Genomic DNA, 24,123 nt, shown 5'->3' with positions numbered 1-24,123 from the left:
TGAATCTGGCCTATTATGAGGCCACTCACAGTGGACTTACTCTGGTCTTGGGGTCTAATAATTTCACTCCGTAGATGGATACCTGCAGCTCCACCTTCGGTGTTTTGTGTCCCTCTGATTTCTTGATATGCCTTTGGAACTGCAGGATTGAAACGTCAAATCAAAATCTAATTTTATTGGTCACATACATGTGTTTAGCAGATGTTATTGCGGGTGTAGCGCTATAGTACTTCTAGTTCCGACAGTGCAGTAATATCTAACAATTTCACAACCTATATCCAATACACACAAATCTAAGTAAAGGAATGGAATTAAGAATATGGAAATATATGGTCGAGCAATGTCAGAGCGGCATCGGCTAAGATACAGTAGAGTAGTATAGAATGCAGTACATACATATAGGATGAGTAATGCAAGATATGTAAACATTATTAAATTAAAGTGACATTATTAAAGTGACTCGTGTTCCATTTATTAAAGTGGCCAATGATTTCAAGTCTGGATGTAGGCAGCAGCCTCTGTGCTAGTGATGGCTATTTAACAGTCTGATAGCCTTGAGATACAGTAGAAACTGTTTTTTAATGTCTCGGTGCTCGCTTTGATGTGCCTGTACTGACCTCGCCTTCTGGATGATAGCGGGGTGAACAGGTAGTGGCTTGGATGGTACGTTATGACATTGACAAATCTAAGATCCTATAAAATCAAAATCGTTTGAGTACTGGGGGAAATTCTTAAGAGCATACCTTCAGCTTTCTCACTGCTATCCTTATGACATCTGTGCCTTTTGGTTGGTCAACCTCTGTTACGCCCAGGAACTGCAACAGGATAAAACGGCACATCATTTTCTGTCCAGTAGATGGTGGTATTCACCTCTGAGCTCAACGCCTGGCGGAAGTTTCATTAGAAGATCCTACCTTGACATTGTACACTATGTGATTCTTGGCCAAAGCCTCGGGGGCTGTCATCCCTCCAGATTTATCTGAAACAAACAAATGAAGGTTAAAACTGTACATGTATTGAAATTTGATAGATTTAAAACGTATACAATTCTTTGCCATCCAAGCCTTAAACAGATGCAGGATTAGAACTGAACCGGGTTCTTCTTCCCCAAAAAGTGTCTGCAGTATCTGTAAGCTAAATAATTAGATAGAAAGTGATGGTACAACAAACAAATAATATTTTAAAAAGGTAACAGACAATTAAACCAATGATGCATTTGCTGTGATTGTGTTCATCTTCATTAATGCAACAACAAGAAGAGGAACTAGTGTCTTGTATCAGGAGTTATCTACATGCCATCAACGATGAGGCCTGTGTCTATGTTAACCTTCACATAACAGGTGAGCATAACCACAGAAATTTTTAGCTTTGGCATTAGACCAGTGGCCCCACTGAGTTGAGTTCCAACATCAAAGGCTACTGCTCCCCATGTGCTCAAGCCTACCTTCCACATTCCATACAGAACCATGGAGTTATACAGAAAGGTCAAAGAGAGAGAATACAGATTTTACCTCCATGTAGAGCAGGGGTGTCAAAGTCAAATGGACGGAGGGCCAAATAAAAAATTTAGCTACAAGCCGAGGGCCGGACTGTTCGAATGTTCATTGAAAAAAATTTAAATGACGCATATAGTCTAGTGAACCTAATTGAACCTACTGAAAACCTAACAAATATATTCCAATATGATCAGATAAATAAAGCAATATTTTCTTATGGCTCTGTCAGTAATCTTTAATTTTCAACAGACACAAAAGACAAATTTCCTTTATATAAAAATCCCCATAACATGAACATTAAATGAAAGAAACCGGTATTCAAGGCACCATCAGTAGCCTATATTTTCTATTTTAGCAAAAGTGGGCTAAATTTACTTCAAAGAAAAAAACAATAATAGCAATTTTCTATCATCCACTCAACTGAAATATTTTTAAAATATAATTGGATTGAAATACAATAAAATAAAGTGCAAAAATCTATTAATCAAAAACAACACTTTGTTTAAGGAGAAGTAACATGCAGTGAAAACAAATATTAAACTTTAACTTTTAAACTTGAACTGAGTAAAAACTCTAAATATGTGATTGCACAGTAATGTTCACTTGTTTGAGGTTGAGGGTGATACTTGGTGGTGTCCCATCTTTTCCACAAGTTCATCAATGTTCGGGGTAAGGCTCTGAGCTGAGGAAATCCTCAGAATTGAGTGGAGGTGTTCAGCAGTAAGTCGACTTCTGTGTGATGTTTTGTTCAGGTTCATCAAAGAAAAAAGTTGTTCACACAGGTATGTGCTGCCAAACATAGACAACGTTTGAGCAGCCTGGATGCGCAGCTGGGGCATTGTGTCGGGGAGGAAACGGGCGAACTCCGCAGCACCCACTGCCGCATATTTTGCCCTCAGTGCATCATTGCATTGGAGGTCAATCAACTCCATTTGGAGGTTTGGTGGTGAGCTTTCCACGTCAACAGCAAATGGGTTACCGAGCAGTTCCAACCTGCTTTTTTGTGCTTCAAAGTCAGCAAATCGGCGTCGAAAGTCAGCGGCAAGCATACCTATTTTATCAGCCAACTGTGCGCTCGGGAACGCACTGGTAGAGAGCTTCTCTTTCATGGTCTGGCAGCTGGGAAAGTGGCTCAAATTTTCTTTCCGCATCTGCGTCTCCCACAGAGTCAGTTTGGTTTTAAATGCCTTCACTGTACTGTACATATCAGAGATGACATGATCCCGACCCTGCAGCTGCAAGTTCATTGCATTCAGATGACTCGTAATGTCACACAGAAAAGCCATTTCACACAGAAACATTTCGTCTCGGAGTTGTGTTGTGTCTTTCCCTTTGCTGTCCAAGAACAGACAAATCTCCTCACGAAGCTCGAAACATCTTTGAAGCACCTTTCCCTGGCTTAGCCATCGCACCTCTGTGTGATAAGGCAAATCACTATGCTCCGTTTCTAACTCCGTCAGAAATGCCTTGAACTGGCGGTGATTCAAACCTTTGGCTCTGATAAAGTTAACTGTGCGCGTGATGATGCTCATTACATGCTCCATTTTCAAGGCTTTACCGCACAACGCTTCCTGGTGTATGATACAATGATAAGCTGTCAGCTCACCTGTCGCGTTTTCCTCTTGCATCTTTTCCCGTATCTTCGCCACCAGTCCGCTCCTGTGTCCACACATCGCAGGTGCTCCGTCGGTTGTCAAACCCACGAGTTTTTCCCAAGGCAGCTCCATCTCATTTACACATCTTGACACCTCTTCATACAAATCATGCCCCGTAGTTGTGCCATGCATAGGACGTAAAGCCAAAAACTCCTCTGTCACGCTTAGGCTGGAGTCCACTCCGCGGATGAAAATTGACAACTGGGCAATGTCAGAAATGTCGGTGCTCTCATCCACAGCCAAGGAATATGCAATGAAATCTTTTCCCTTTTTCACAAGCTGCTCTTTTAGATTGATGGACAACTGGTCTACTCTCTCGGCAATGGTGTTTCTGCTCAGACTCACATTTAAAAAGAGTTGCCTTTTTTCTGGGCAAACTTCGTCACAAACTTTAATCATGCAGTTTTTGATGAAATCCCCCTCCGTAAATGGCCGGGCTGATTTAGCGATCTCTTCTGCCAAAATAAAACTGGCCTTGACAGCAGCCTGGCCTTGTGATTTGGCTTTTTTGAACAGAGCCTGTCGAGATTTGAGGCCTCGTTTTAATTCCTCTGCCTTTTGTAGCCTTTGTTCCATGTCCATATTCTTGTTTTTGTCCGCGTGTTTCGTTTCATAATGTCGTCTCAGATTATACTCTTTCAGTACCGCCACACTTTCTCCACACAGAAGACACACAGGTTTTCCAGCTACCTCCGTGAACATATACTCCGACTCCCACCTTGTTTGAAACCCCGGTTCTCAGTGTCCACCTTCCGTTTTGCCATTTTTGATGGGTATCTGAAAGTTAATTTTACTGTGATGCTGACGACTGCTGTGCCAATAAATATTGAAATGAAGCAGCCTACTGCTCGGTGCGTCACCGTTGCATTGTGGGAAATGTAGTATTGGTGCGTGTAAAAGATCTGCGGGCTGCCGGCTTGCTGCGGTCTGCGGGCCGGTTCTAATAATAAATCAAGATCATCCCAGGGGCCGTAAAAAACCTTCTCGCGGGCCGGATGTGGTCCGCGGGCCTTGACTCTGACATATGTGATGTAGAGGGATACATCAGGTAGTATTAGTGTACCCTCCATACAGAGGGATACATCAGGTAGTATTAGTGTACCCTCCATACAGAGGGATACATCAGGTAGTATTAGTGTACCCTCCATACAGAGGGATACATCAGGTAGTATTAGTGTACCCTCCATACAGAGGGATACATCAGGTAGTATTAGTGTAACCTCCATACAGAGGGATACATCAGGTAGTATTAGTGTAACCTCCATACAGAGGGATACATCAGGTAGTATTAGTGTAACCTCCATACAGAGGGATACATCAGGTAGTATTAGTGTAACCTCCATACAGAGGGATACATCAGGTAGTATTAGTGTAACCTCCATACAGAGGGATACATCAGGTAGTATTAGTGTAACCTCCATACAGAGGGATACATCAGGTAGTATTAGTGTAACCTCCATACAGAGGGATACATCAGGTAGTATTAGTGTACCCTCCATACAGAGGGATACATCAGGTAGTATTAGTGTAACCTCCATACAGAGGGATACATCAGGTAGTATTAGTGGAACCTCTGTATGGAGTCCAGTTAGTATTAGTGTAACCTTCATATAGAGGGATACATCAGGTAGTATTAGTGTAACCTCCATATAGAGTCCAGTTAGTATTAGTGTAACCTTCATATAGAGGGATACATCAGGTAGTATTAGTGTAACCTTCATATAGAGGGATACATCAGGTAGTATTAGTGTAACCTCCATATAGGAGATCAGGTAGTATTGGTGTAATCTCCATATAGAGGGATACATCAGGTAGTATTAGTGGAACCTCTGTATGGAGTCCAGTTAGTATTAGTGTAACCTCCATATAGAGATCAGGTAGTATTAGTGTAATCTCCATATAGGAGATCAGGTAGTATTGGTGTAATCTCCATATAGAGGGATACATCAGGTAGTATTGGTGTAATCTCCATATAGGAGATCAGGTAGTATTGGTGTAATCTCCATATAGGAGATCAGGTAGTATTGGTGTAACCTCCATATAGAGATCAGGTAGTATTAGTGTAATCTCCATATAGGAGATCAGGTAGTATTGGTGTAACCTCCATATAGAGGTCAGGTAGTATTAGTGTAACCTCCATATAGGAGATCAGGTAGTATATAAAGTAGTAGCAGGAAAGTGAGTGGACATTTGTAGAGTGGGGTTGACAACAGAATAGAATGTGCCTCACAGCATCCTAATGAAATATTCAGACCACCAAACCCAGCTACTGCTGCGACTGCTAAGTGAGACACTCTGGTCAGACGTTGGTGGTGAGGTAAAGGCGGTGGAGCATCGGAGGCCAGAGGCGGCGTATATGCACGCATATTAGGAAAGTAGGAGAGTCACTAGTCTAGTAAAACAGCAGGTCAGAGACACCTGTATCAGCCCACTGACAGATGGAACCAGCCATGTCTAGAGTTTTTGCAGCTTAGAGAGAGCGCAAGCGAGAACGAGAGATTGTGTCTAGACTTGACAGTTCACGCAGCTTTTGTATTCCGGTAATGGAGTTCTGATTATGGAATTCCAAACACGTCATGCGTCTGTCTACATTTAAACTGTGTCCACATTGTGTCCATTCCCGCACAATATTCAAAATCAAGTATGCATTCTACAAACGGCGGAATAGGCTAAATATGATAACGCCACAACAGCTGATGGCAGTAGCTAACTACTGTAGCTAGCCAGCAAGCTAACAAGGAACGCTAAAGGGACTGCAAACGAGTTAGAAAAAAATATTTGGCTTGAGTTATGCTAAATATTAGCTAGATGGATACCATTTGAGGCCAGCAAACAGGTTCCCTACATGCTAGGAACATATTTCTGCCAACGTTCTAAAGAAACGGTGCCTCTCAGTCCCAAAACACATGTTTACTGGAGACTTGTGGGAGGAGTGCTGATGACGTCGCCCACGCCATGCGTTTCGGTAGCCTGATTGCATCCAGACTGAGGAGAAATCTGCACACAATACATCCCTGACCACCCCCTGAAGTGGTCAGACAGATCTGAACACAATCTGACGACAAAGCCACTTTTGTGCGTCTAGATCCGTCTTCGTATTATGATAGCAGAAGTTGCATGTAAGTGTAAAGTGTAGACACGACTAGAGCGACAGAAAGAGAAACTAATGAAGAGATTGAGAGAATTGAGACATTTGTTCATCAGGAATTAAATTGACCTGAGTAGGTACAAATTGCCTTTACATTATGTTCTGTAAGTAACACATATATTCCATAAAGAACTACAGCATGAAATGTCTCTACCCACTGGACACACACTTCATTTCAATGTCAAAGTTTGATTTACATTTGGTTCAGTTGTCAACTAACATGAAATCAAACCCCCCAAAATCTGATTATATTTAGGTAAAAACAAAAAAATCCCTTACATTGATTTATTTTTATCCAGTTTTCTACTTTGATTCAACGTCATCACATTAAATTTGATTAAAAATGACATGGAAACAACGTCGATTCAACCAGGTCTTGCCCAGTGGGTAAGTACTTGAGGTCAACATGCTTTCAAAAGACTGTGCTGTTTGTGTATAAGAAACATGGTGTTATTTCAAATGCACTCAATGAATACAGTGAGCTGTTACCTTTTCTCCTGTTGAAAGCTCGGTTCATACTGCGATAGCTTCTATGGTGGTACTGAGACCTGGGCTCTGCAGTGGATCAGGAGCCTGGAGGGAGAAAACACCACCAAGTCAAGGTCAAGGACATTGAACAACTGACTGAGGGGCTGTGGGTTAGGGAATAGCTGGGGAAGGAGAGATCAGCGTCCCAAATGGCACCCTATTCAGTGCACTACTGTTGACCAGAGCCCCGTACCGCTAACAAAGCAGCCAAAAAGATACCCGCCATATTGGGTAGTCAACATGACTCAGAAATAGCATTTTAAATATATAGATGATCTTCATCAGAATGCACTCCCAGGAATCCTAGTTCCACCATAAATGTTTGATTTGTTCGATAATGTCCATCAGTTATGTCCAAATATCTTCTTTTGTTAGGGCGTTTGGTAAACAAATCCAAAACTTTGGATGAAAGTTCAAAAAGTTCTGTTACAGCCCGTAGAAACATGCCAAACTAAATATGGAATCAATCTTTAGGATGTTTAACATAAAGGAATTGTTCAGTTGGAACATGAATGAAGTTTTATCTGTACAAATGAAGTGGAACGTAGCTACCTTTCACGTGAGCGTGCCAGACTGAGGCTGTGGCACTCTGCCAGACTACTCACTCCAAGGGCCCTTATGAGCCCCTCCTTTAGAGTAGAATCCTCAATACAGGTTCTAAATACTGTTGACATCTAGTGGAGGCCTTAGAAAGTGAAACACAACTAATAACACCCTGTATCTTCAAATGGGGGCTGAGTTGAAAAACTACAAACCTCAGATTTCCCACTTCCTGGTTGGATTTTTTTCCTCAGGTTTTTGCCTGCCATATGAGTTCTGTTACACTCACAGACATCATTCAAACAGTTTTAGAAACTTCAGAGTGGTTTCTATCCAATACTAATAATAATATGCATATATTAGCATCTGGGACAGCGTAGGAGGCATTTCACTCTGTGCATGCTATTCATCCAAAAGTGAAAATGCTGCCCCCTATCCCAAAAAGGTTATTAAGGCACGTGGTCAAAAGCAGGTCAAAACCAAGTCGGAAATAGGGAGCTATTTGAGACACACTCAGAGAGAGACATCCATCTGTATTGGCTTGTCTTGGCTAACTGGTGCAGTGAGAGATCAATGTGAAGCTAAATGACTGAAGACCGGAGCTAGATTGACGTTCAGTCTGGTGTTGGGATGTAAAGAAAACAGGAGCTAGATTGAGGTTTGGTATGGTGTAGATAGGTAAAGGAAATATGGGTTGGAGACAGAGGACAGGACTATTGTGACCTTCATTCACATGGATGCACCTAGTGGTAAACCCCCCCCACACACACAATACATTTCTTTCAATACATTTCTGCTTCTACCAAAAACAATGTTCAGCCTTTAGAATGTATACCTCTATACGATTATCCCTGATCCAATCATTCAAGCCATGCTAAGCTTTAGCCAGCGCTCGACTTAAACAGTCATGCCTTAAACCCAGTCATCCCACAGAAAAGCAACAATATCCCTTTGTTAACACAATTGCACAAATAAACATGTTGCCTTGAGTAACACTAGTGAACAGTCTGCTTGTGAATGTAGCATATTCCATATCGCCAGACCAGTTCATTTCAGTTCAAAAGATTAGGTCAGAGGTTTATCATTTTTCATGATTTCACTTCCCTATATGACAAGTACATGAGATGTAAACTAGTGAGGCTTGGTGGTGACTCAGTTGAACAGTCTCTCACACCATGGATGTTACCATCAACGTTACCAAAGGTATAACCAAGGCCACTATCATGTTCAGTAGAACTTGTAGGTAGAAAATCCCTATATCAGCCATAAACTCGTGTAACTGGAATGTCTTCCTATATTTCTCACCAACTACAGCTTCTTAGCCTGATGGAGCGAAAAGGCTGACATGCTGCAAGTAGCTTGAGTTCTCAACGTACTGCCACGTTCCTCACCTTACCTTTACTAAGATCGTAGGACAGAGACTTCTGACAGCTGTGGATGTAGGTACAAATGTAGGCTCTTTATTTGAGCCAATTTGCTACAGCTGGAAAATAATGCTACAGCAACATGAAATGTCAATTATAATTAATGCACAATTTTCTAGGGGTTGATACATTTTGTGTAAGGGAAAATCATGTCTGAAATGTCCAAGTGGAAATTACAAACTCCAGAAGCCTTTTTTAACCTCAAATACACTACAAGTTGAAAATATCCTACAATGCAGGAAAGTTGTCCTGTAACAGGGTGATCAAATTAACAACCTACATCTGTATGCAGTGGAGACTTTCATAGTTGATACGGTTCCTCCTCCATCTTCTTAGACACAGAGAAAAGTCTTCCTCCCTGAAACTGTCGCCAACCTCTGTGAAATGACCTCATTCTTTTATTTAAATTACACTTTAAAAAAATGTCATGGCACAGATAGACAGGTTTAACTACGTCTAATATATGTGTTATATTAGCTTTGTGTAAGCAGCTTTGTTTTGGTCTTGTTGGGACATAATCTAACAGGGTCTGAGATGAAGAATTAATTAAGGGCAACACAGTCGGACTCAAAATCACAACACAGTCGGACTCAAAATGTACTTAAGCTCCACAGGCTAGAATCAATGTATGGTCTAACGACAGACACAAAGGAGCCAAAATATTGATTTTGAAAAATAATGTCATAGGGTCAAGGGTCAGTTACTGTCATTTCATTCAATGGGTGACATCATCATCACAGTTCATTGTTCTTGTTGAGACTACACCTCATGTAAAAAAATGAATACACTGGCTGTAGCCAAGACGTCATATTATAGATATTCTTGTCATGAAAAACATGTACAGAAGTTTCAAAAATACACTTATTGCAGATTGAGGGTATTGAGAAGAAATTAATGAACCATCATTACACGCATACAAAGAGGCAACCTCAGAAATCATTGTCATCAATTCAATAACATGTCAGTCATACACTGACAATCCAACACCATATAAACCCGTAAAAGATCCATTAAAATTGACTTCCATCATGCACTTCCATTGACAAGTGTCTCAAAGTAGTATTATCCATCCTCTCAAAGCCTTAGAGAGTGAACGACTTTCAATTTACATGCTTTAAATGTGGCACATGAACTATAACGGAAGTATAATTAGATTTCCATGGATGCATGGTAACACCAGATAAATCTAAATTGAAAATACTAGACAGGAAGCCATTTTAAAGTTACGAGAAAAAAAAAAGTAGTGACTTCCTTCCTTCAAGAACCTCTTATTAAATCGTCTTCATTATAGGGATCCATGGATCAAATCTCCACGCTGAACAGGTCATTTACATTTGGGGGAACGTGTTTTGGTGGGAGCTGAGTTTAGTCTGTCCTCACTCAGAATAAAACAGGGCCAGGGTGATTGAGGCAGTCACTGCTTATGGCTGTCACATAGCAACCATTACAGTTAACAAGAATTGGCCGTACACGGCACCGATGACTGCAAGTATTGTCAAAAGACAAACAAACCCAGGAAGTGTAAAACGTGCTATGACATGCATAGTTAGAAAACCCATTGACGGAATCAATTGACATAATTGAAGAGAATTCAAAGACATCGGTTGGTTTTCTCAAATACTTTTCACCCAATTGTTAGTCATCAAGAAAATGTTCTCACATATGCAAGTATCCTAAATTCCACTGGGGTCAAATGTATATTTAGTCTCCCATTGACATCAATGCCTGACTAAGTGAAAATTCAGCTTAGACGGAAGTTAGGATTTAGCCTCTACTGTCTACTCAAATGATGATCCAGACACTTCCTGGAAACGAATGTGGGACCTAGGAAGACAACAACAGTGTGTGTCCATCAGGGACCCATTCCGACTAATGAAGGCTATTAGATTCATAGCTGCTCCCAGAGAGGAGGTACTCAGAACCCCCTTAAAGGGGCAATCTGCCAGCGCCAGCTGTGCCATCAGAGTCCCTGGGTTTGCTCCCAGGCTCTGTCGTAACCGGCCGCGACCGGGAGGTCCGTGGGGCGACGCACAATTGGCTTAGCGTCGTCCGGGTTAGGAAGGGCTTGGTCGGTAGGGATGTCCTTGTCTCATCGTGCACCAGCGACTCCTGTGGCGGGCCAGGCACAGTGCGCGCTAACCAAGGTTGCCAGGTGCACGGTGTACCCTCCGACACATTGGTGCGGCTGGCTTCCGGGTTGGATGCGCGCTGTGTTAAGAAGCAGTACGGCTGGTTGGGTTGTGTATCGGAGGACGCATGACTTTCAACCTTCGTCTCTCCCGAGCCCGTACGGGAGTTGTAGCGATGAGACAAGATAGTAGCTACTACAACAATTGGATACCACGAAATTGGGGAGAAAAAAGGGGTAAAAATTCCAAAAATCCCCCCCTCCAAAAAAGAGGGCAATCTGCAATTGGAACAATAACAAAGCAGTTATTCAACCACTGTTTCGCTAAAAAGGCTGAGAGATAGGGCTTGAAACTGCAGACTGCCCCTTTTAACTAACCTATTTGACTGTGCTCATTTATTAGCCAGATTAGAATAGCATTCATACTAATTACTTGGGCTGCGTCTCAAACGGCATCCTATTCCTTATATAGTGCACTACTATTGACCAGAGCCCTATGGGACACAACCTTACTTTAGTCATGCGGAAATTCCAAATCCGATTGGCAGTTTCAAGTGCCGGGTGCGAGGCGGCGAGGAGGGTGTTTCAAACACTGTGGCCCGTTTTCTTTTCTCTTCTCCTTTTATGTGGCAATGGTTGTCATGGGTTGGAGGGGGAAGTGTAGTTCTGTTGTTTTGGGGTGGCGTGTGCCTTCATGCTATGTGAAGTTGAGCAATGTGAAGTTGATTTGAGGCCATGACTGATGTCTGCCGCTCTCAAAGTTCTTGAGCTAGTCATTTCGTTGCTTTGTAGAGAAGTGTGTGTGTGTGTGTGTGTGTGAGAGACGACAAGACAAAGCACTCTAGTATAATGAGGCAGGTCTATAAATCTCACTGAGTGATTCCCGGTGAACCGTTTAAGGCTTAAACCCTTTTTAATAATTTCACTCTAATCTTCATGGCTGTTTTTGCATGATAAGGACTTTTACCCACGGAATACCAGACCGAGACATTCATAATGTGACCATATTTTACTGTCAAGCATTGATTTCCTAGGGGAAGTGGTTCTCTCAGAGGCTGAGAAAATACAAGCCCTCGAGGGCAAGGACAGACTAAACTAAGTTTAAAACTATGGTCCTGCCTTTTACTTCCAGTGGATAAGAAAAAAAGAGAAAGAAAGAAAGAGAAGGAGAGAAAGAAAATAGAGAACTTTGCAAGTTCAGTACTCTCTGAGAAACATTTGTCAAAGCCGAAGATGGCACTGTTAAGACTTGTTTTTCTAACCAAGGGAACACATATCCCAGCTATACCATTACTATAAGACACTCAGCTCCTTGACCTTGGTATTAATGTCACACATACTGTCCCGGATTGCAATTAAATAAAAGACCTGAATGTTGGATCTTAAATTTGAGACTGTTTGCTAAAGCAGGAAAAAAAAAATCCTTCAACAAGAGGAAATGTGAATTATTATGTAGATTATAATTCATGGACATTTTTGTAGGGGTTGATAAATTTAAAGTCTAAAATTTAAAAGTGGAAATTACAAACTTCAGAAGCCTTTTTAAACCTCAAATAGACTGTTAGTTTTAAATGTTATGCATTGGAGCAAAGTTCTCCTTGAAAAGGGTGATCAAATTACGATCCCACATCTGTAGCACATACTGCATGTGACCAATCAGGGAACATGACAGGACTAAAGAATGCTCACTAACTGACACACTCAACAGAGCTCAATTTGGAACAATATTTTATTTTTTTAATTTTATTTCACCTCTATTTAACCAGGTAGGCTAGTTGAGAACAAGTTCTCATTTACAACTGCGACCTGGCCAAGTTAAAGCATAGCAGTGTGAACAGACAACAGAGTTACACATGGAGTAAACAATAAACAAGTCAATAACACAGTAGAAAAAAAAGAAAAAAGAGAGTATATACATTGTGTACAAAAGGCATGAGGAGGTAGGCGAATAATTACAATTTAGCAGATTAACACTGGAGGGATAAATGATCAGATGGTCATGTGCAGGTAGAGATACTGGTGTGCAAAAGAGCAGAAAAGTAAATAAATATAAACAGTATGGGGATGAGGTAGGTAAATTGGGTGGGCTATTTACCGATAGACTATGTACAGCTGCAGCGATCGGTTAGCTGCTCAGATGTTTAAAGTTGGTGAGGGAGCTAAAAGTCTCCAACGATTTTTGCAATTCGTTCCAGTCACAGGCAGCAGAGAACTGGAAGGAAAGGCGGCCAAAGGAGGTGTTGGCTTTAGGGATGATCAGTGTGATACACCTGCTGGAGCGCGTGTTTTTACTGTGACCAGTGAGCTGAGATAAGGCAGAGCTTTACCTAGCATGGACTTGTAGATGACCTTGAGCCAGTGGGTCTGGCGACGAATATGTAGCGAGGGCCAGCCGACTAGAGCATACAGGTCGCAGTGGTGGGTGGTATAAGGTGTTTTAGTAACAAAACGGATGCCACTGTGATAAACTGCATCCAATTTGCTGAGTAGAGTATTGTGTTACCTGTCCTTTACACATGCAATACGTTTCCATTTTCATGTAGAAGAACAGGAGTGGTCCTGTACCTTTATGAAATGTTCAGGGAACAACATGTTGTGAAGAGAGGAAGATGAATGTACCTTCTTGGTTTGGATTTATGTGTCTGGAACCCACTAGTAGTGTCCGTCACTCATCTATCCTCCCCTCTGACTCATCAGTTCCCTCTCTCCTGTTGAGAGAAAAACAGAGGAAGTATTGATTATCATCCCCATCATGATTACGAAGGATCTTCTCATGGTAACCATACATTATTATAATATGACATCTCTTTATAGCATAAAATATTGGAAGATTATGACTACAAATTGGAAGAACACATTTTTATATTGGACAAGCTAGGCTCTAATAATTTGGAAACCTGTTGTCCTGGAGCACATTCTACATGGGAGGGAATCTGATCCAGAAACCTGTTGTCCTGGAGCACATTCTACATGAGAGGGAATCTGATCCAGAAACCTGTTGTCCTGGAGCACATTCTACATGGGAGGAATCTGATCCAGAAACCTGTTGTCCTGGTTAAGCAATATGTCTCCATTGATGTTGTTTAAAAGTATAAATCACTCAGTCGAATAAATATGATATGTGTGTGTATGGGTTGGATGTGTAGTAAGAGTGCAAATAGTCTCTACGGTGCAGGTCTGTGCAGGCAGACAGCTAGGATTATCTGTTCAACAGTCTGAAGGCCTGGTGGTAGAAGCTAGCGGTCGACCGATTAATCGGAATGGCCGATTAATTAGGGCCGATTTCAAGTTTTCATAACAATCGGAAATCTGTATTTTTGGGGGGCCGATTTGCAGATTTATTTATTTTTTAATATATTTTTTACACCTTTATTTAATCTTTATTTAACTAGGTAAGTCAGTTAAGAACACATTCTTATATTCAATGACGGCCTAGAAACGGTGGGTTAACTGCCTCGTTCAGAACGACAGATTTTCACCTTGTCAGCTCGGGGGATCCAATCTTGCAACCTTACAGATAACTAGTCCAACGCAATAACGGCCTGCCTCTCTCTCGTTGCACTCCACAAGGAGACTGCCTGTTACGCAAATGCAGTAAGCCAAGGTAAGTTGCTAGCTAGCATTAAACTTATCTTACAAAAAACAATCAATCATAATCACTAGTTAACTACACATGGTTGATGATATTACTAGATATTATCTAGCATGACCTGCGTTGCATATAATCTGACTGAGCATACAAGTATCTAAGTATCTGACTGAGCGGTGGTAGGCAGAAGCAGGCGCGTAAACATTCATTCAAACAGCACTCTCGTGAGTTTTGCCAGCAGCTCTTCGTCAAGAATTGCGCTGTTTATGACTTCAAGCCTATCAACTCCCGAGATGAGGCTGGTGTAACCGAAGTGAAATGGCTGGCTAGTTAGCACGCGCTACTCGCTCTGAGCCTTGGGGTGGTTGTTTCCCTTGCTCTGCATGGGTAACGCTGCTTCGATGTGGTGGCTGTTGTCAATGTGTTGCTGGTTCGAGCCCAGGGAGGAGCGAGGAGAGGGACGGAAGCTATACTGTTACACTGGCAATACTAAAGTGCCTATAAGAACATCTAATAGTCAAAGGTTAATTAAATACAAATGGTATAGAGGGAAATAGTCCTATAATTCCTTTAATAAATACATCCTAAAATTTCTTACCTGGGAATATTGAAGACTCATGTTAAACGGAACCACCAGCTTTCATATGTTCTCATGTTCTGAGCAAGGAACGTTAACGTTAGCTTTCTTACATAGCACATATTGCACTTGTACTTTCTTCTCCAACACTTTGTTTTTGCATTATTTAAACCAAATTGAACATGTTTCATTATTTACTTGAGGCTAAATTCATTTTATTGATGTATTACATTAAGTTAAAATAAGTGTTCATTCAGTATTGTTGTAATTGTCATTATTACAAATTAAAAAAAATAAAAAAAAAAAAAATTGGCCTTTTGGTCCTCCAATAAATCGGTATCAGTATCGGCGTTAAAATCATAATCGGTCAACCTCTAGTAGAAGCTGTCGTATCAGAGCCTGTTGGATCATCCACTCTCGCTCACACTCCAACATGGACCAGAACACTCCAGGCCCTGTTAATACCTGTATTGGTTTACCTGTGCTGCATCTCTGAAAACAACAGCTCAGCACAGAGGACATTGAGATCTAATTTTTCCAATTGAGACAACCCCTATCCTCGTTAAGACTGATCTGCAGTCCTCTGTCTGGAGTAGATAAGCCTGTGCCATCCCCCAAAGCCCTCCCTGTGGCCAGTACCATGTAACCTACCCAGCCAGGCCCGCTCCTTGTACCCAGTCAACCCCCTCAGGGGACCCCTGGAAACACACCCAGCCAGGCCCGCTCCTTGTACCCAGTCAACCCCCTCAGGGGACCCCTGGAAACACACCCAGCCAGGCCCGCTCCTTGTACCCAGTCAACCCCCTCAGGGGACCCCTGGAAACACACCCAGCCAGGCCCGCTCCTTGTACCCAGTCAACGCCCTCAGGGGACCCCTGGAAACACACCCAGCCAGGCCCGCTCCTTGTACCCAGTCAACCCCCTCAGGGGACCCCTGGAAACACACTCAGCCAGACCCTCTCTTTGCACCTTCTAACACACAAGTCTCTAATTTAAAATGACAAAACTGTCTATTTCTTGACAGGTGAATGGTTCTGGACAGAACATTCCCTTTTAATAAATGTAATTGGATGGTGCAAGTGAGAGAAAAACTTTAGGTACACTTCTGTATGACAAATAGTGTTTTGCCTGAGCCATTCTAGACATAACTGATCGATTACCCATGTCACCTGATGACAGTCAAGATAAAGTCTCTGCTTCAATTTAAGGGAACAAATACTGCTTCAAAATATCTAACATTGAACCTGCAGGCAGAGTATTTACAGACTGACAGGAAAAGAGAATAGTTGTTTATTTTACAGAGTGCGTGAGTAATATGGGTTTACCCCCTGGCCCAGCTCAACCCTAAACCTAGCTTCATGTCCACACCCCAGCTCAACCCCAGCTCAACCCTAAACCTAGCCTCATGTCCACACCCCAGCTCAACCCTAAACCTAGCTTCATGTCCACACCCCAGCTCAACCCTAAACCTAGCTTCATGTCCACACCCCAGCTCAACCCTAAACCTAGCTTCATGTCCACCCCCCAGCTCAACCCTAAACCTGTCATGTCCACACCCCAAAACCCTAAACCTAGCTTCATGTCCACACCCCAGCTCAACCCTAAACCTAGCTTCATGTCCACACCCCAGCTCAACCCTAAACCTAGCTTCATGTCCACAACCCCCTAGCTTCAACCCTAAACCTAGCTTCATGTCCACACCCCAGCTCAACCCTAAACCTAGCTTCATGTCATGTCCCCTAAACCCCCAGCTCAACCCTAAACCTAGCTTCATGTCCACACCCCAGCTCAACCCTAAACCTAGCTTCATGTCCACACCCCAGCTCAACCCTAAACCTAGCTTCATGTCCACCCCCCAGCTCAACCCTAAACCTAGCTTCATGTCCACACCCCAGCTCAACCCTAAACCTAGCTTCATGTCCACACCCCAGCTCAACCCTAAACCTAGCTTCATGTCCACACCCCAGCTCAACCCTAAACCTAGCCTCATGTCCACACACCCCAGCTCAACCCTAAACCTAGCTTCATGTCCACCCCCCAGCTCAACCCCAAACCTAGCAATAACCCTAACTTTCCTCAATTATCCCTTTCTCTTCCAATGATAATTCATAAGCCACCTTAAACATTGACCAATAACAAGTAAGCTATTCAAAACAGGATTTATGATCATGTCTAGAGCATTGGAAAGAGTGTCTGGTTTTGTAGAGATTGACCTATATTTCCACTGTTAAGCACTGTTAATAACAATAATATAAAACCCTCTCTAAGCAGTCGGGGTGGGGGCGACACACCAAACAATGAAAATAATGTTTCTCGCCTTTGTTACCAAATGTAGGTCAATTATCTTGACGAATGGTGTTTGGCCAGTTATCCTGGAATATAAAGTACTTGTATTGTATGTAGACTATTTAGGGGGATTCTATTACATGTCTATTATGCAAACTAATATTTCCTCATTAATATTCAATCCAGATATAAGTATTGAGGAGATCAATCAATATGACAGATGTATCATACCGGTCTTGTCTATAAAGAGGACTCTACAGTAAGGTAGCACTGTGAGGGAAACTAGGGCTATATATATAGCTCCGTATTTATCCACACAATAGATTTATATTTTCTTTATAAAAGCTAACTGTAAGATAAACTGTAGCTTCACCAGGTCTTTCATCTCTGTGCCTACATAACACAGCGTTGGTTGCTTCCTTTGTCTTCTCCAGCCACAACGCATTTCCATAACACATTTACTACAGAGATGACAGCTTTATTATGCTATCATATCTCGGTAATGCAGTTCCTTCCCGCTCCAGCCGAATATCCATCACGCATAAACTCACCACTCTGGTCAGAGAGAGGACAGGAAAATACAAACAATTCAAGAGTAGGAGCGAGAGAGAACCCCTTATTGGCCTGCATGTACGCCACAAGGACTCATGTTTCAGTTATACTGTAGTGTATAACTGCAGCAGGAACACCACAGAAACCCATTGAGGGGGAAGGAGGACTAACATTGAGCTCCTAATGGATGCCAAGGCTCCAACCGTAGCCCTATTCCAGCCCCTGCTATCTAGCTCCTGCAAACACCAAGCTCAACTAAGCCCGTTACCACGACAATCACACAGCAGATTCCATACACAAGGCTTGGCCTGAACAGTCACACATTCCAAATCCAACAATGCCTTAGAACCCTGCGGATTCCGCGCTGGAATACATTGAGACTGACGGACAACAGCCAACGAGATCAAAGGAGAAGGGCTCTGTTTGAGCAGTGTTCTGTGTTCTCTGTTGGACATACTGTACCTCATGTAATCTACATGCACTGAAAACACACCATATTTCCATCAACCCATCTCAATATAGATTCGATGGTAAAGTTAGTAGTGGGACAGTGGATGTCATGTTCATTTAGTGATAAACAGCAGCAAATAGCCTACAAGAAGTGATGACTAACTATGTGTTCATTAGCCTACACATTTTTCTGCTAATCGATGTGATTTTATTTCACACAATCTCTGTCTGTACATGAGGTTAATTCTCTGGCTGGGCAAATAAGTTGGTGGTATAGCTCTGTATGCTCATCTATCACTGATCAGAAACATTTAGCATGCAATAATGTAGCATAAATCAAGCGTAGGCCTATTATTTTGCTCAATAGAGTAAAGGCAACTCCAAAAGCCTGCAGAGGTTGTGAAATATGAACATGAGATTCACATACTTTTGAAAATATAAATTGCTATTATTTACTAATCGGATGAAAAAAGAATGGGCTTGCCTCGGGCTCTGTTTCAAAATATGCCTTTTTTATATGACAATGGTTATACGGTTACACCCATAGCATGTGCTCCATCAGGTGTATCTCACTGATAATCCCCAAAGCCAACACCTCATTTGGCCACCTTTCCTTCCAGTTCTCTGCTGCCTGTGACTGGAACAATTGCAAAAATCGTTGAAGTTGGAGACTTATCTCCCTCACCAACTTGAAACATCTGCTGTCTGAGCAGCTAACCAATTGCTGCAGCTGTGCGTAGTCCATCGGTAAATAGCCCACCCAATTTACCTACCTCATCCCCATACTGTTTTTATTCATTTACTTTTCTGCTCTTTTGTACACCAGTATCTCTACCTGCACATGACCATCTGATCATTTATCACTCCAGTGTTAATCTGCTAAATTGTGATTATTCGCCTACCTCCTCATGCCTTTTGCACACAATGTATATAGACTATTTATTTATTTTTCTACTGTGTTATTGACTTGTTTATTGTTTATGTGTAACTCCATGTGTAACTCTGTGTTGTTGTCTGTTCACACTGCTATGCTTTATCTTGGCCAGGTCCCAGTTGTAAATGAGAACTTGTCCTCAACTAGCCTACCTGGTTAAATAAAGGTGAAATAAATAATTAATAAATAAAACACACATTGCTATGAGGGAAGTTGTGGGAAAAATATTATTAGTATTTTCTTCTGTTATATTTCATTATATTCCTACTACAAAATATGTGTCTGTTGACTGTGATCCGGTCGGTGTGTCTTGTCTATTTAATGAACAAAATAATAACTGTTGATTTCATTCATTTGGATGTAACAAACTCAAAATATGCCATTCTATTGTTATGAAAACACATTTTATTGGTCTTATGTTTCTTAGGACCTGCCTAAACAAATTCATGGTGGATACAGTATTCAATGGATGTATTAAAATAGATGCCTCCCACATCTGCACACCACAAACACCACTATAACCACCAGAGGTATGAAACGTATATGCAGGCAACAATGTGGTAAAAATGGGCCTGTTTGTAAGAGATTCATATAAACCTTTTGCCCAAAATACAGTAAATCCTATGTGAAAGCAGTATATGAGACTATTGTGAAACATTACCAAGCCACTGATATCCATTAACTGGATCAAAGCACACAGACAGGCCATGATAAGATGGATTTTATATCCTGTGGTAGACAGGCATATAGGATTTTGGTTCAAATCAGACTCAAGTCCCATCTCTGTCAGCCCCCAGAAATCCCTTCCTGTTTCTCCAACGCGAAAGGAAATTGAGCAACACGTACACCGCCCAGTCTAAAACAAGCATTGTAATTGCTGAGATACTGATCTGGTGTATCACGTCCTATTTTATCAACAGAATAACAGATCTAATCATTCATTAATACAAATACAGCACTGTGAAGTCATTTGATCTATTTTAGACCTGCCCATACCTCAACATTACCCTGGTCTGTGTCCACACACTGCCAAGCTATGGCTATTGAAGTGCACCCTCAGTGTTTTTCTGTGAAGCAGTGGTCCCCACCCAGTATTGCAAACAGAGGTCTGGGTGAGGTGGGTGCTGGGAGATACACTACATACCCAAAGGTATGTGGACACCACTTCAAATTAGTGGATTTGGCTATTTCAGCTACACCCGTTGCTTATAGGTGTATACATATCAAGCACACAGCCATGCAATCTCCATAGACAAACATTGGCAGCAGAATGGCCTTACTGAAGAGCTCAGTGACTTTCAACGTGGCACCGTCATAGGATGCCACCTTTCCAACAAGTCTTTCGTCAAATTTCTGCCCTGCTAGAGCTGCTGTAGTCAACTGTAAGTGCTGTTATTGTGAAGTAGAAAGTCTTGGAGTAACAACGGCTCAGACGCAAAGTGGTCGGCCACACAAGCTCACAGAACGAGACCCGCCGAGTGCTGAAGCGCTTCGCGTGTAAAAATCGTCTGTCCTCAGTTGCAACACTCACTACCGAGTTCTAAACTGCCTCTGTAAGCAACGTCAGCACACAAGCGGTTTGTCGGGAGCTTCCTGAAATGGGTTTCCATGGCCGAGCAGCCGCACACAAGCCTAAGATCACCATGTACAATGCCAAATGTCAGCTGGAGTGGTGTAAAGCTCGCCGCCACTGGACAATGGAGCAGTGGAAACGTGTTCTCTGGAGTGGTGTAAAGCTCGCCACCACTGGACAATGGAGCAGTGGAAACGTGTTCTCTGGAGTGGTGTAAAGCTCGCCACCACTGGACAATGGAGCAGTGGAAACGTGTTCTCTGGAGTGGTGTAAAGCTCGCCACCACTGGACAATGGAGCAGTGGAAACGTGTTCTCTGGAGTGGTGTAAAGCTCGCCACCACTGGACTATGGAGCAGTGGAAACGTGTTCTCTGGAGTGGTGTAAAGCTCGCCACCACTGGACTATGGAGCAGTGGAAACGTGTTCTCTAGAGTGGTGTAAAGCTCGCCACCACTGGACTATGGAGCAGTGGAAACGTGTTCTCTGGAGTGGTGTGGAAACGTGTTCTCTAGAGTGGTGTAAAGCTCGCCACCACTGGACTATGGAGCAGTGGAAACGTGTTCTCTAGAGTGGTGTGAAGCTCGCCACCACTGGACTATGGAGCAGTGGAAACGTGTTCTCTAGAGTGATGAATCACACTTCATCATCTGGCAGTCCGACGGACAAATCTGGGATTGGCGGATGCCAGAAGAACGCTACCTGCCCCAATGCATAGTGCCAACTGTAAAGTTTGGTGGAGGAGGAACAACAATGGTCTGGGGCTGTTTTCATGGTTCGGGCTAGTCCCCTTAGTTCCAGTGAAGGGAAATCTTAACGCTACAGCATACATTGATATTCTAGACGATTCTGTACTTCCAACTTCGTGGCAACAGTTTGGTGAAGGCACTTTCCTGTTTCAGCATGACAATGCCCCCCGTGCACAATGTGAGGTTCATACAGAAATGGTTTGTTGAGATGGGTGTGGAAGAACTTCACTGGCCTGTACAGAGCCCTGACCTCTGTTCCAACATCTAGTGGAAAACCTTCCCAGAAGAGTGAAGGCTGTTACAGCAGCAAAGGGGGAACCATCCTCATATTAATGCCCACGATTTTAGAATGAGATGTTCGACGAGTAGGTGCCCACATAGTTCTGGTCATGTAGCGTCATAAGGGGAATGTGACCCTAAAGTCATAAGACTGAGAACACCCCTGGCCCATCTCATTCTTCAGAGAGAAGAACAAATTGAACTGACCCTAGATCTGTTTTCTCTACCCAGATCCCAACATAAAAGCCCTCCTCGCTCCTCAGGCAGAGGGGAATCCAATCAGAGCACTCTGGTCTAAGGTCAGCTTTTTCCCAATCATTAAAGTTCAACATTCCTAGGTCATCATATGTGCTTCAAAGAGAAGTTGCACTCTAATGAACAGGTCTTGGATCAGAGCCCCCTCTGCCGAGATCCTACATTAAACCACTGGGGGCTAAACTTAAATATATCCTGCACCTGGAGAACTACTGCAACACTGGATGAAACATCATTGTACTTTAGACTCCCAAGTACTATGTCTGGCCCCTTAGAGTTCCTTTCTACAACACTAGTACATCATATTCACATGACTCAGCTCAAGGGTGAACTTCTTTTGTTCCTCTTCCCTGAGTGTCCTAGAGAAGTGATCCATAGTGCTCTGCCATCCATCTTGCTGGCCATATCTCCATTTGAAATACCTTTTTACTTTTCTTCAGCATTTGATGCAGGGGTAGAGTGTGTATCAAAGAAAGAGAAGGTATTCACCTTGATATGGTAGAAACTAGAGCAATATTAGTCTGGTTAGGATCATCATGAAACGGTAGAAACTAGAGCAATATTAGTCTGGTTAGGATCATCATGATACAGTAGAAACTAGAGCAATATTAGTCTGGTTAGGATCATCATGATACGGTAGAAACTAGAGCAATATTAGTCTGGTTAGGATCATCATGATACAGTAGAAACTAGAGCAATATTAGTCTGGTTAGGATCATCATGATATGGTAGAAACTAGAGCAATATTAGTCTGGTTAAACTGATATGAGTCAAAGGAGGGCAGGATTTTGGGTTTCAGGCTTTTCCACTCAAACAAAATGGCTGACCTGTTTAGAAGAAAAGCCAATTGGATTACAGCAAAGTGGGACCACAGACTCAATACGCGAGCTAACAAAACAATTACAACTGTTCTTCACAGCAATATGAAACCAGATTGAAGCAGCCAGTTTAAAGTTTTACATGATTTCTCGCTCTGTCAACATTTCCATTTAATTTTATTTTCTCTGCTTACTTTGGGACACGGTCTTTTTAGCCAACTCTACGCAGATCAATTGAGTTATTTAAATCATTAATCTGTGTGTGTCATAGGAAGGACACCTGCCAAACCAAAGCAATGAGGTGATTAATGTGCTTCTGTCTCAGGAGAGAATTATGACTGAGCAGTGTACAGGGACTCACTATACCATGAGGATGAATTAGATCATTATACTGGTGACTGGAAACAACCAATATTAAAAGAGCTAATTTCTCCTTCATTTGGTTGTTTTAATGTTAAGTGTTGCGATTTAAAATGCACTTCAAATAAAGATTTGATTTGACGCATTCTCTTGATTTGATTGATTAAGGACAGAGTAGTAGAACAATAGCATTGTGCTCATACCTCATTGACAACTATGGGCGAGACTGAGAAAGCAACATCATTCACCATTATAAACTGGGTGGTTCGAGCCCTGAACGCTGATTGGCTGACAGCCGTGGTATATCAGACCGTATACCACGGGTATGTCAGAACATTTATTTTTCCTTCTCTAATTACGTTGGTAACCAGTTTATAACAGCAATAAGGCACCTTGGGGGTTTATGGTTTATGGCCAATTTACCACGGCTCAGGGCCGTCTCCAGGCACTCCGCGTTGCATCGTGAAAAGAGCAGCCCTTGGTCATGGTATATTATCCATATATCACATCCCCTCATGCCTTATTGCTTCATTACTGCATGTTAGTTCCTCCAATATTAAACACTGATATACATCTTTTATGATCGGAAAAAAATGTATGTATGAAAAGTATGTGTAAGAAAACACTATGCACACGCTACACACACAGTATTGCAGAAATTGTACACTTCTTACTTCTGGTGCACATCAGTCGATATACTGTCTCCCAGACAGTGAAATATGTGCATGACAGTGAAGTTGGCCCACTGTGGAATTCAAGTGGAATTCAAATCTAATTCAAAGCAC

General features: G+C 42.3%; 1 protein-coding gene across 2 annotated transcripts in view; it reads right to left on the bottom strand.

The window, feature by feature from the left end:
- Positions 1-10: 10 nt before the first annotated feature.
- LOC135543225 (PTB domain-containing engulfment adapter protein 1-like) overlaps positions 11-24,123 on the bottom strand; it is a 32,199-nt gene continuing 8,086 nt past the window's right edge. Inside the window, exons 2-6 of one of the 2 annotated variants that reach the window (XM_064970343.1) lie at positions 13,539-13,627; positions 6,789-6,872; positions 915-979; positions 744-815; positions 11-139 (exon numbers count right to left, since the gene is read on the bottom strand). In XM_064970343.1, the coding sequence (XP_064826415.1) occupies positions 26-139; positions 744-815; positions 915-979; positions 6,789-6,816 (279 nt within the window). In that variant the 5' untranslated portion in view covers positions 6,817-6,872; positions 13,539-13,627 and the 3' untranslated portion in view covers positions 11-25. The remainder of the gene's footprint in view (positions 140-743; positions 816-914; positions 980-6,788; positions 6,873-13,538; positions 13,628-24,123) is intronic. The other variant, XM_064970344.1, reaches the window with a different exon arrangement.

The sequence above is a fragment of the Oncorhynchus masou genome, chromosome 7 (genome assembly GCF_036934945.1).
Source record: "Oncorhynchus masou masou isolate Uvic2021 chromosome 7, UVic_Omas_1.1, whole genome shotgun sequence".
NCBI classification, from domain to species: domain Eukaryota; kingdom Metazoa; phylum Chordata; class Actinopteri; order Salmoniformes; family Salmonidae; genus Oncorhynchus; species Oncorhynchus masou.
Note: the sequence above shows the minus strand (reverse complement) of the source record. Positions and strands in the feature narration are given on the sequence as shown.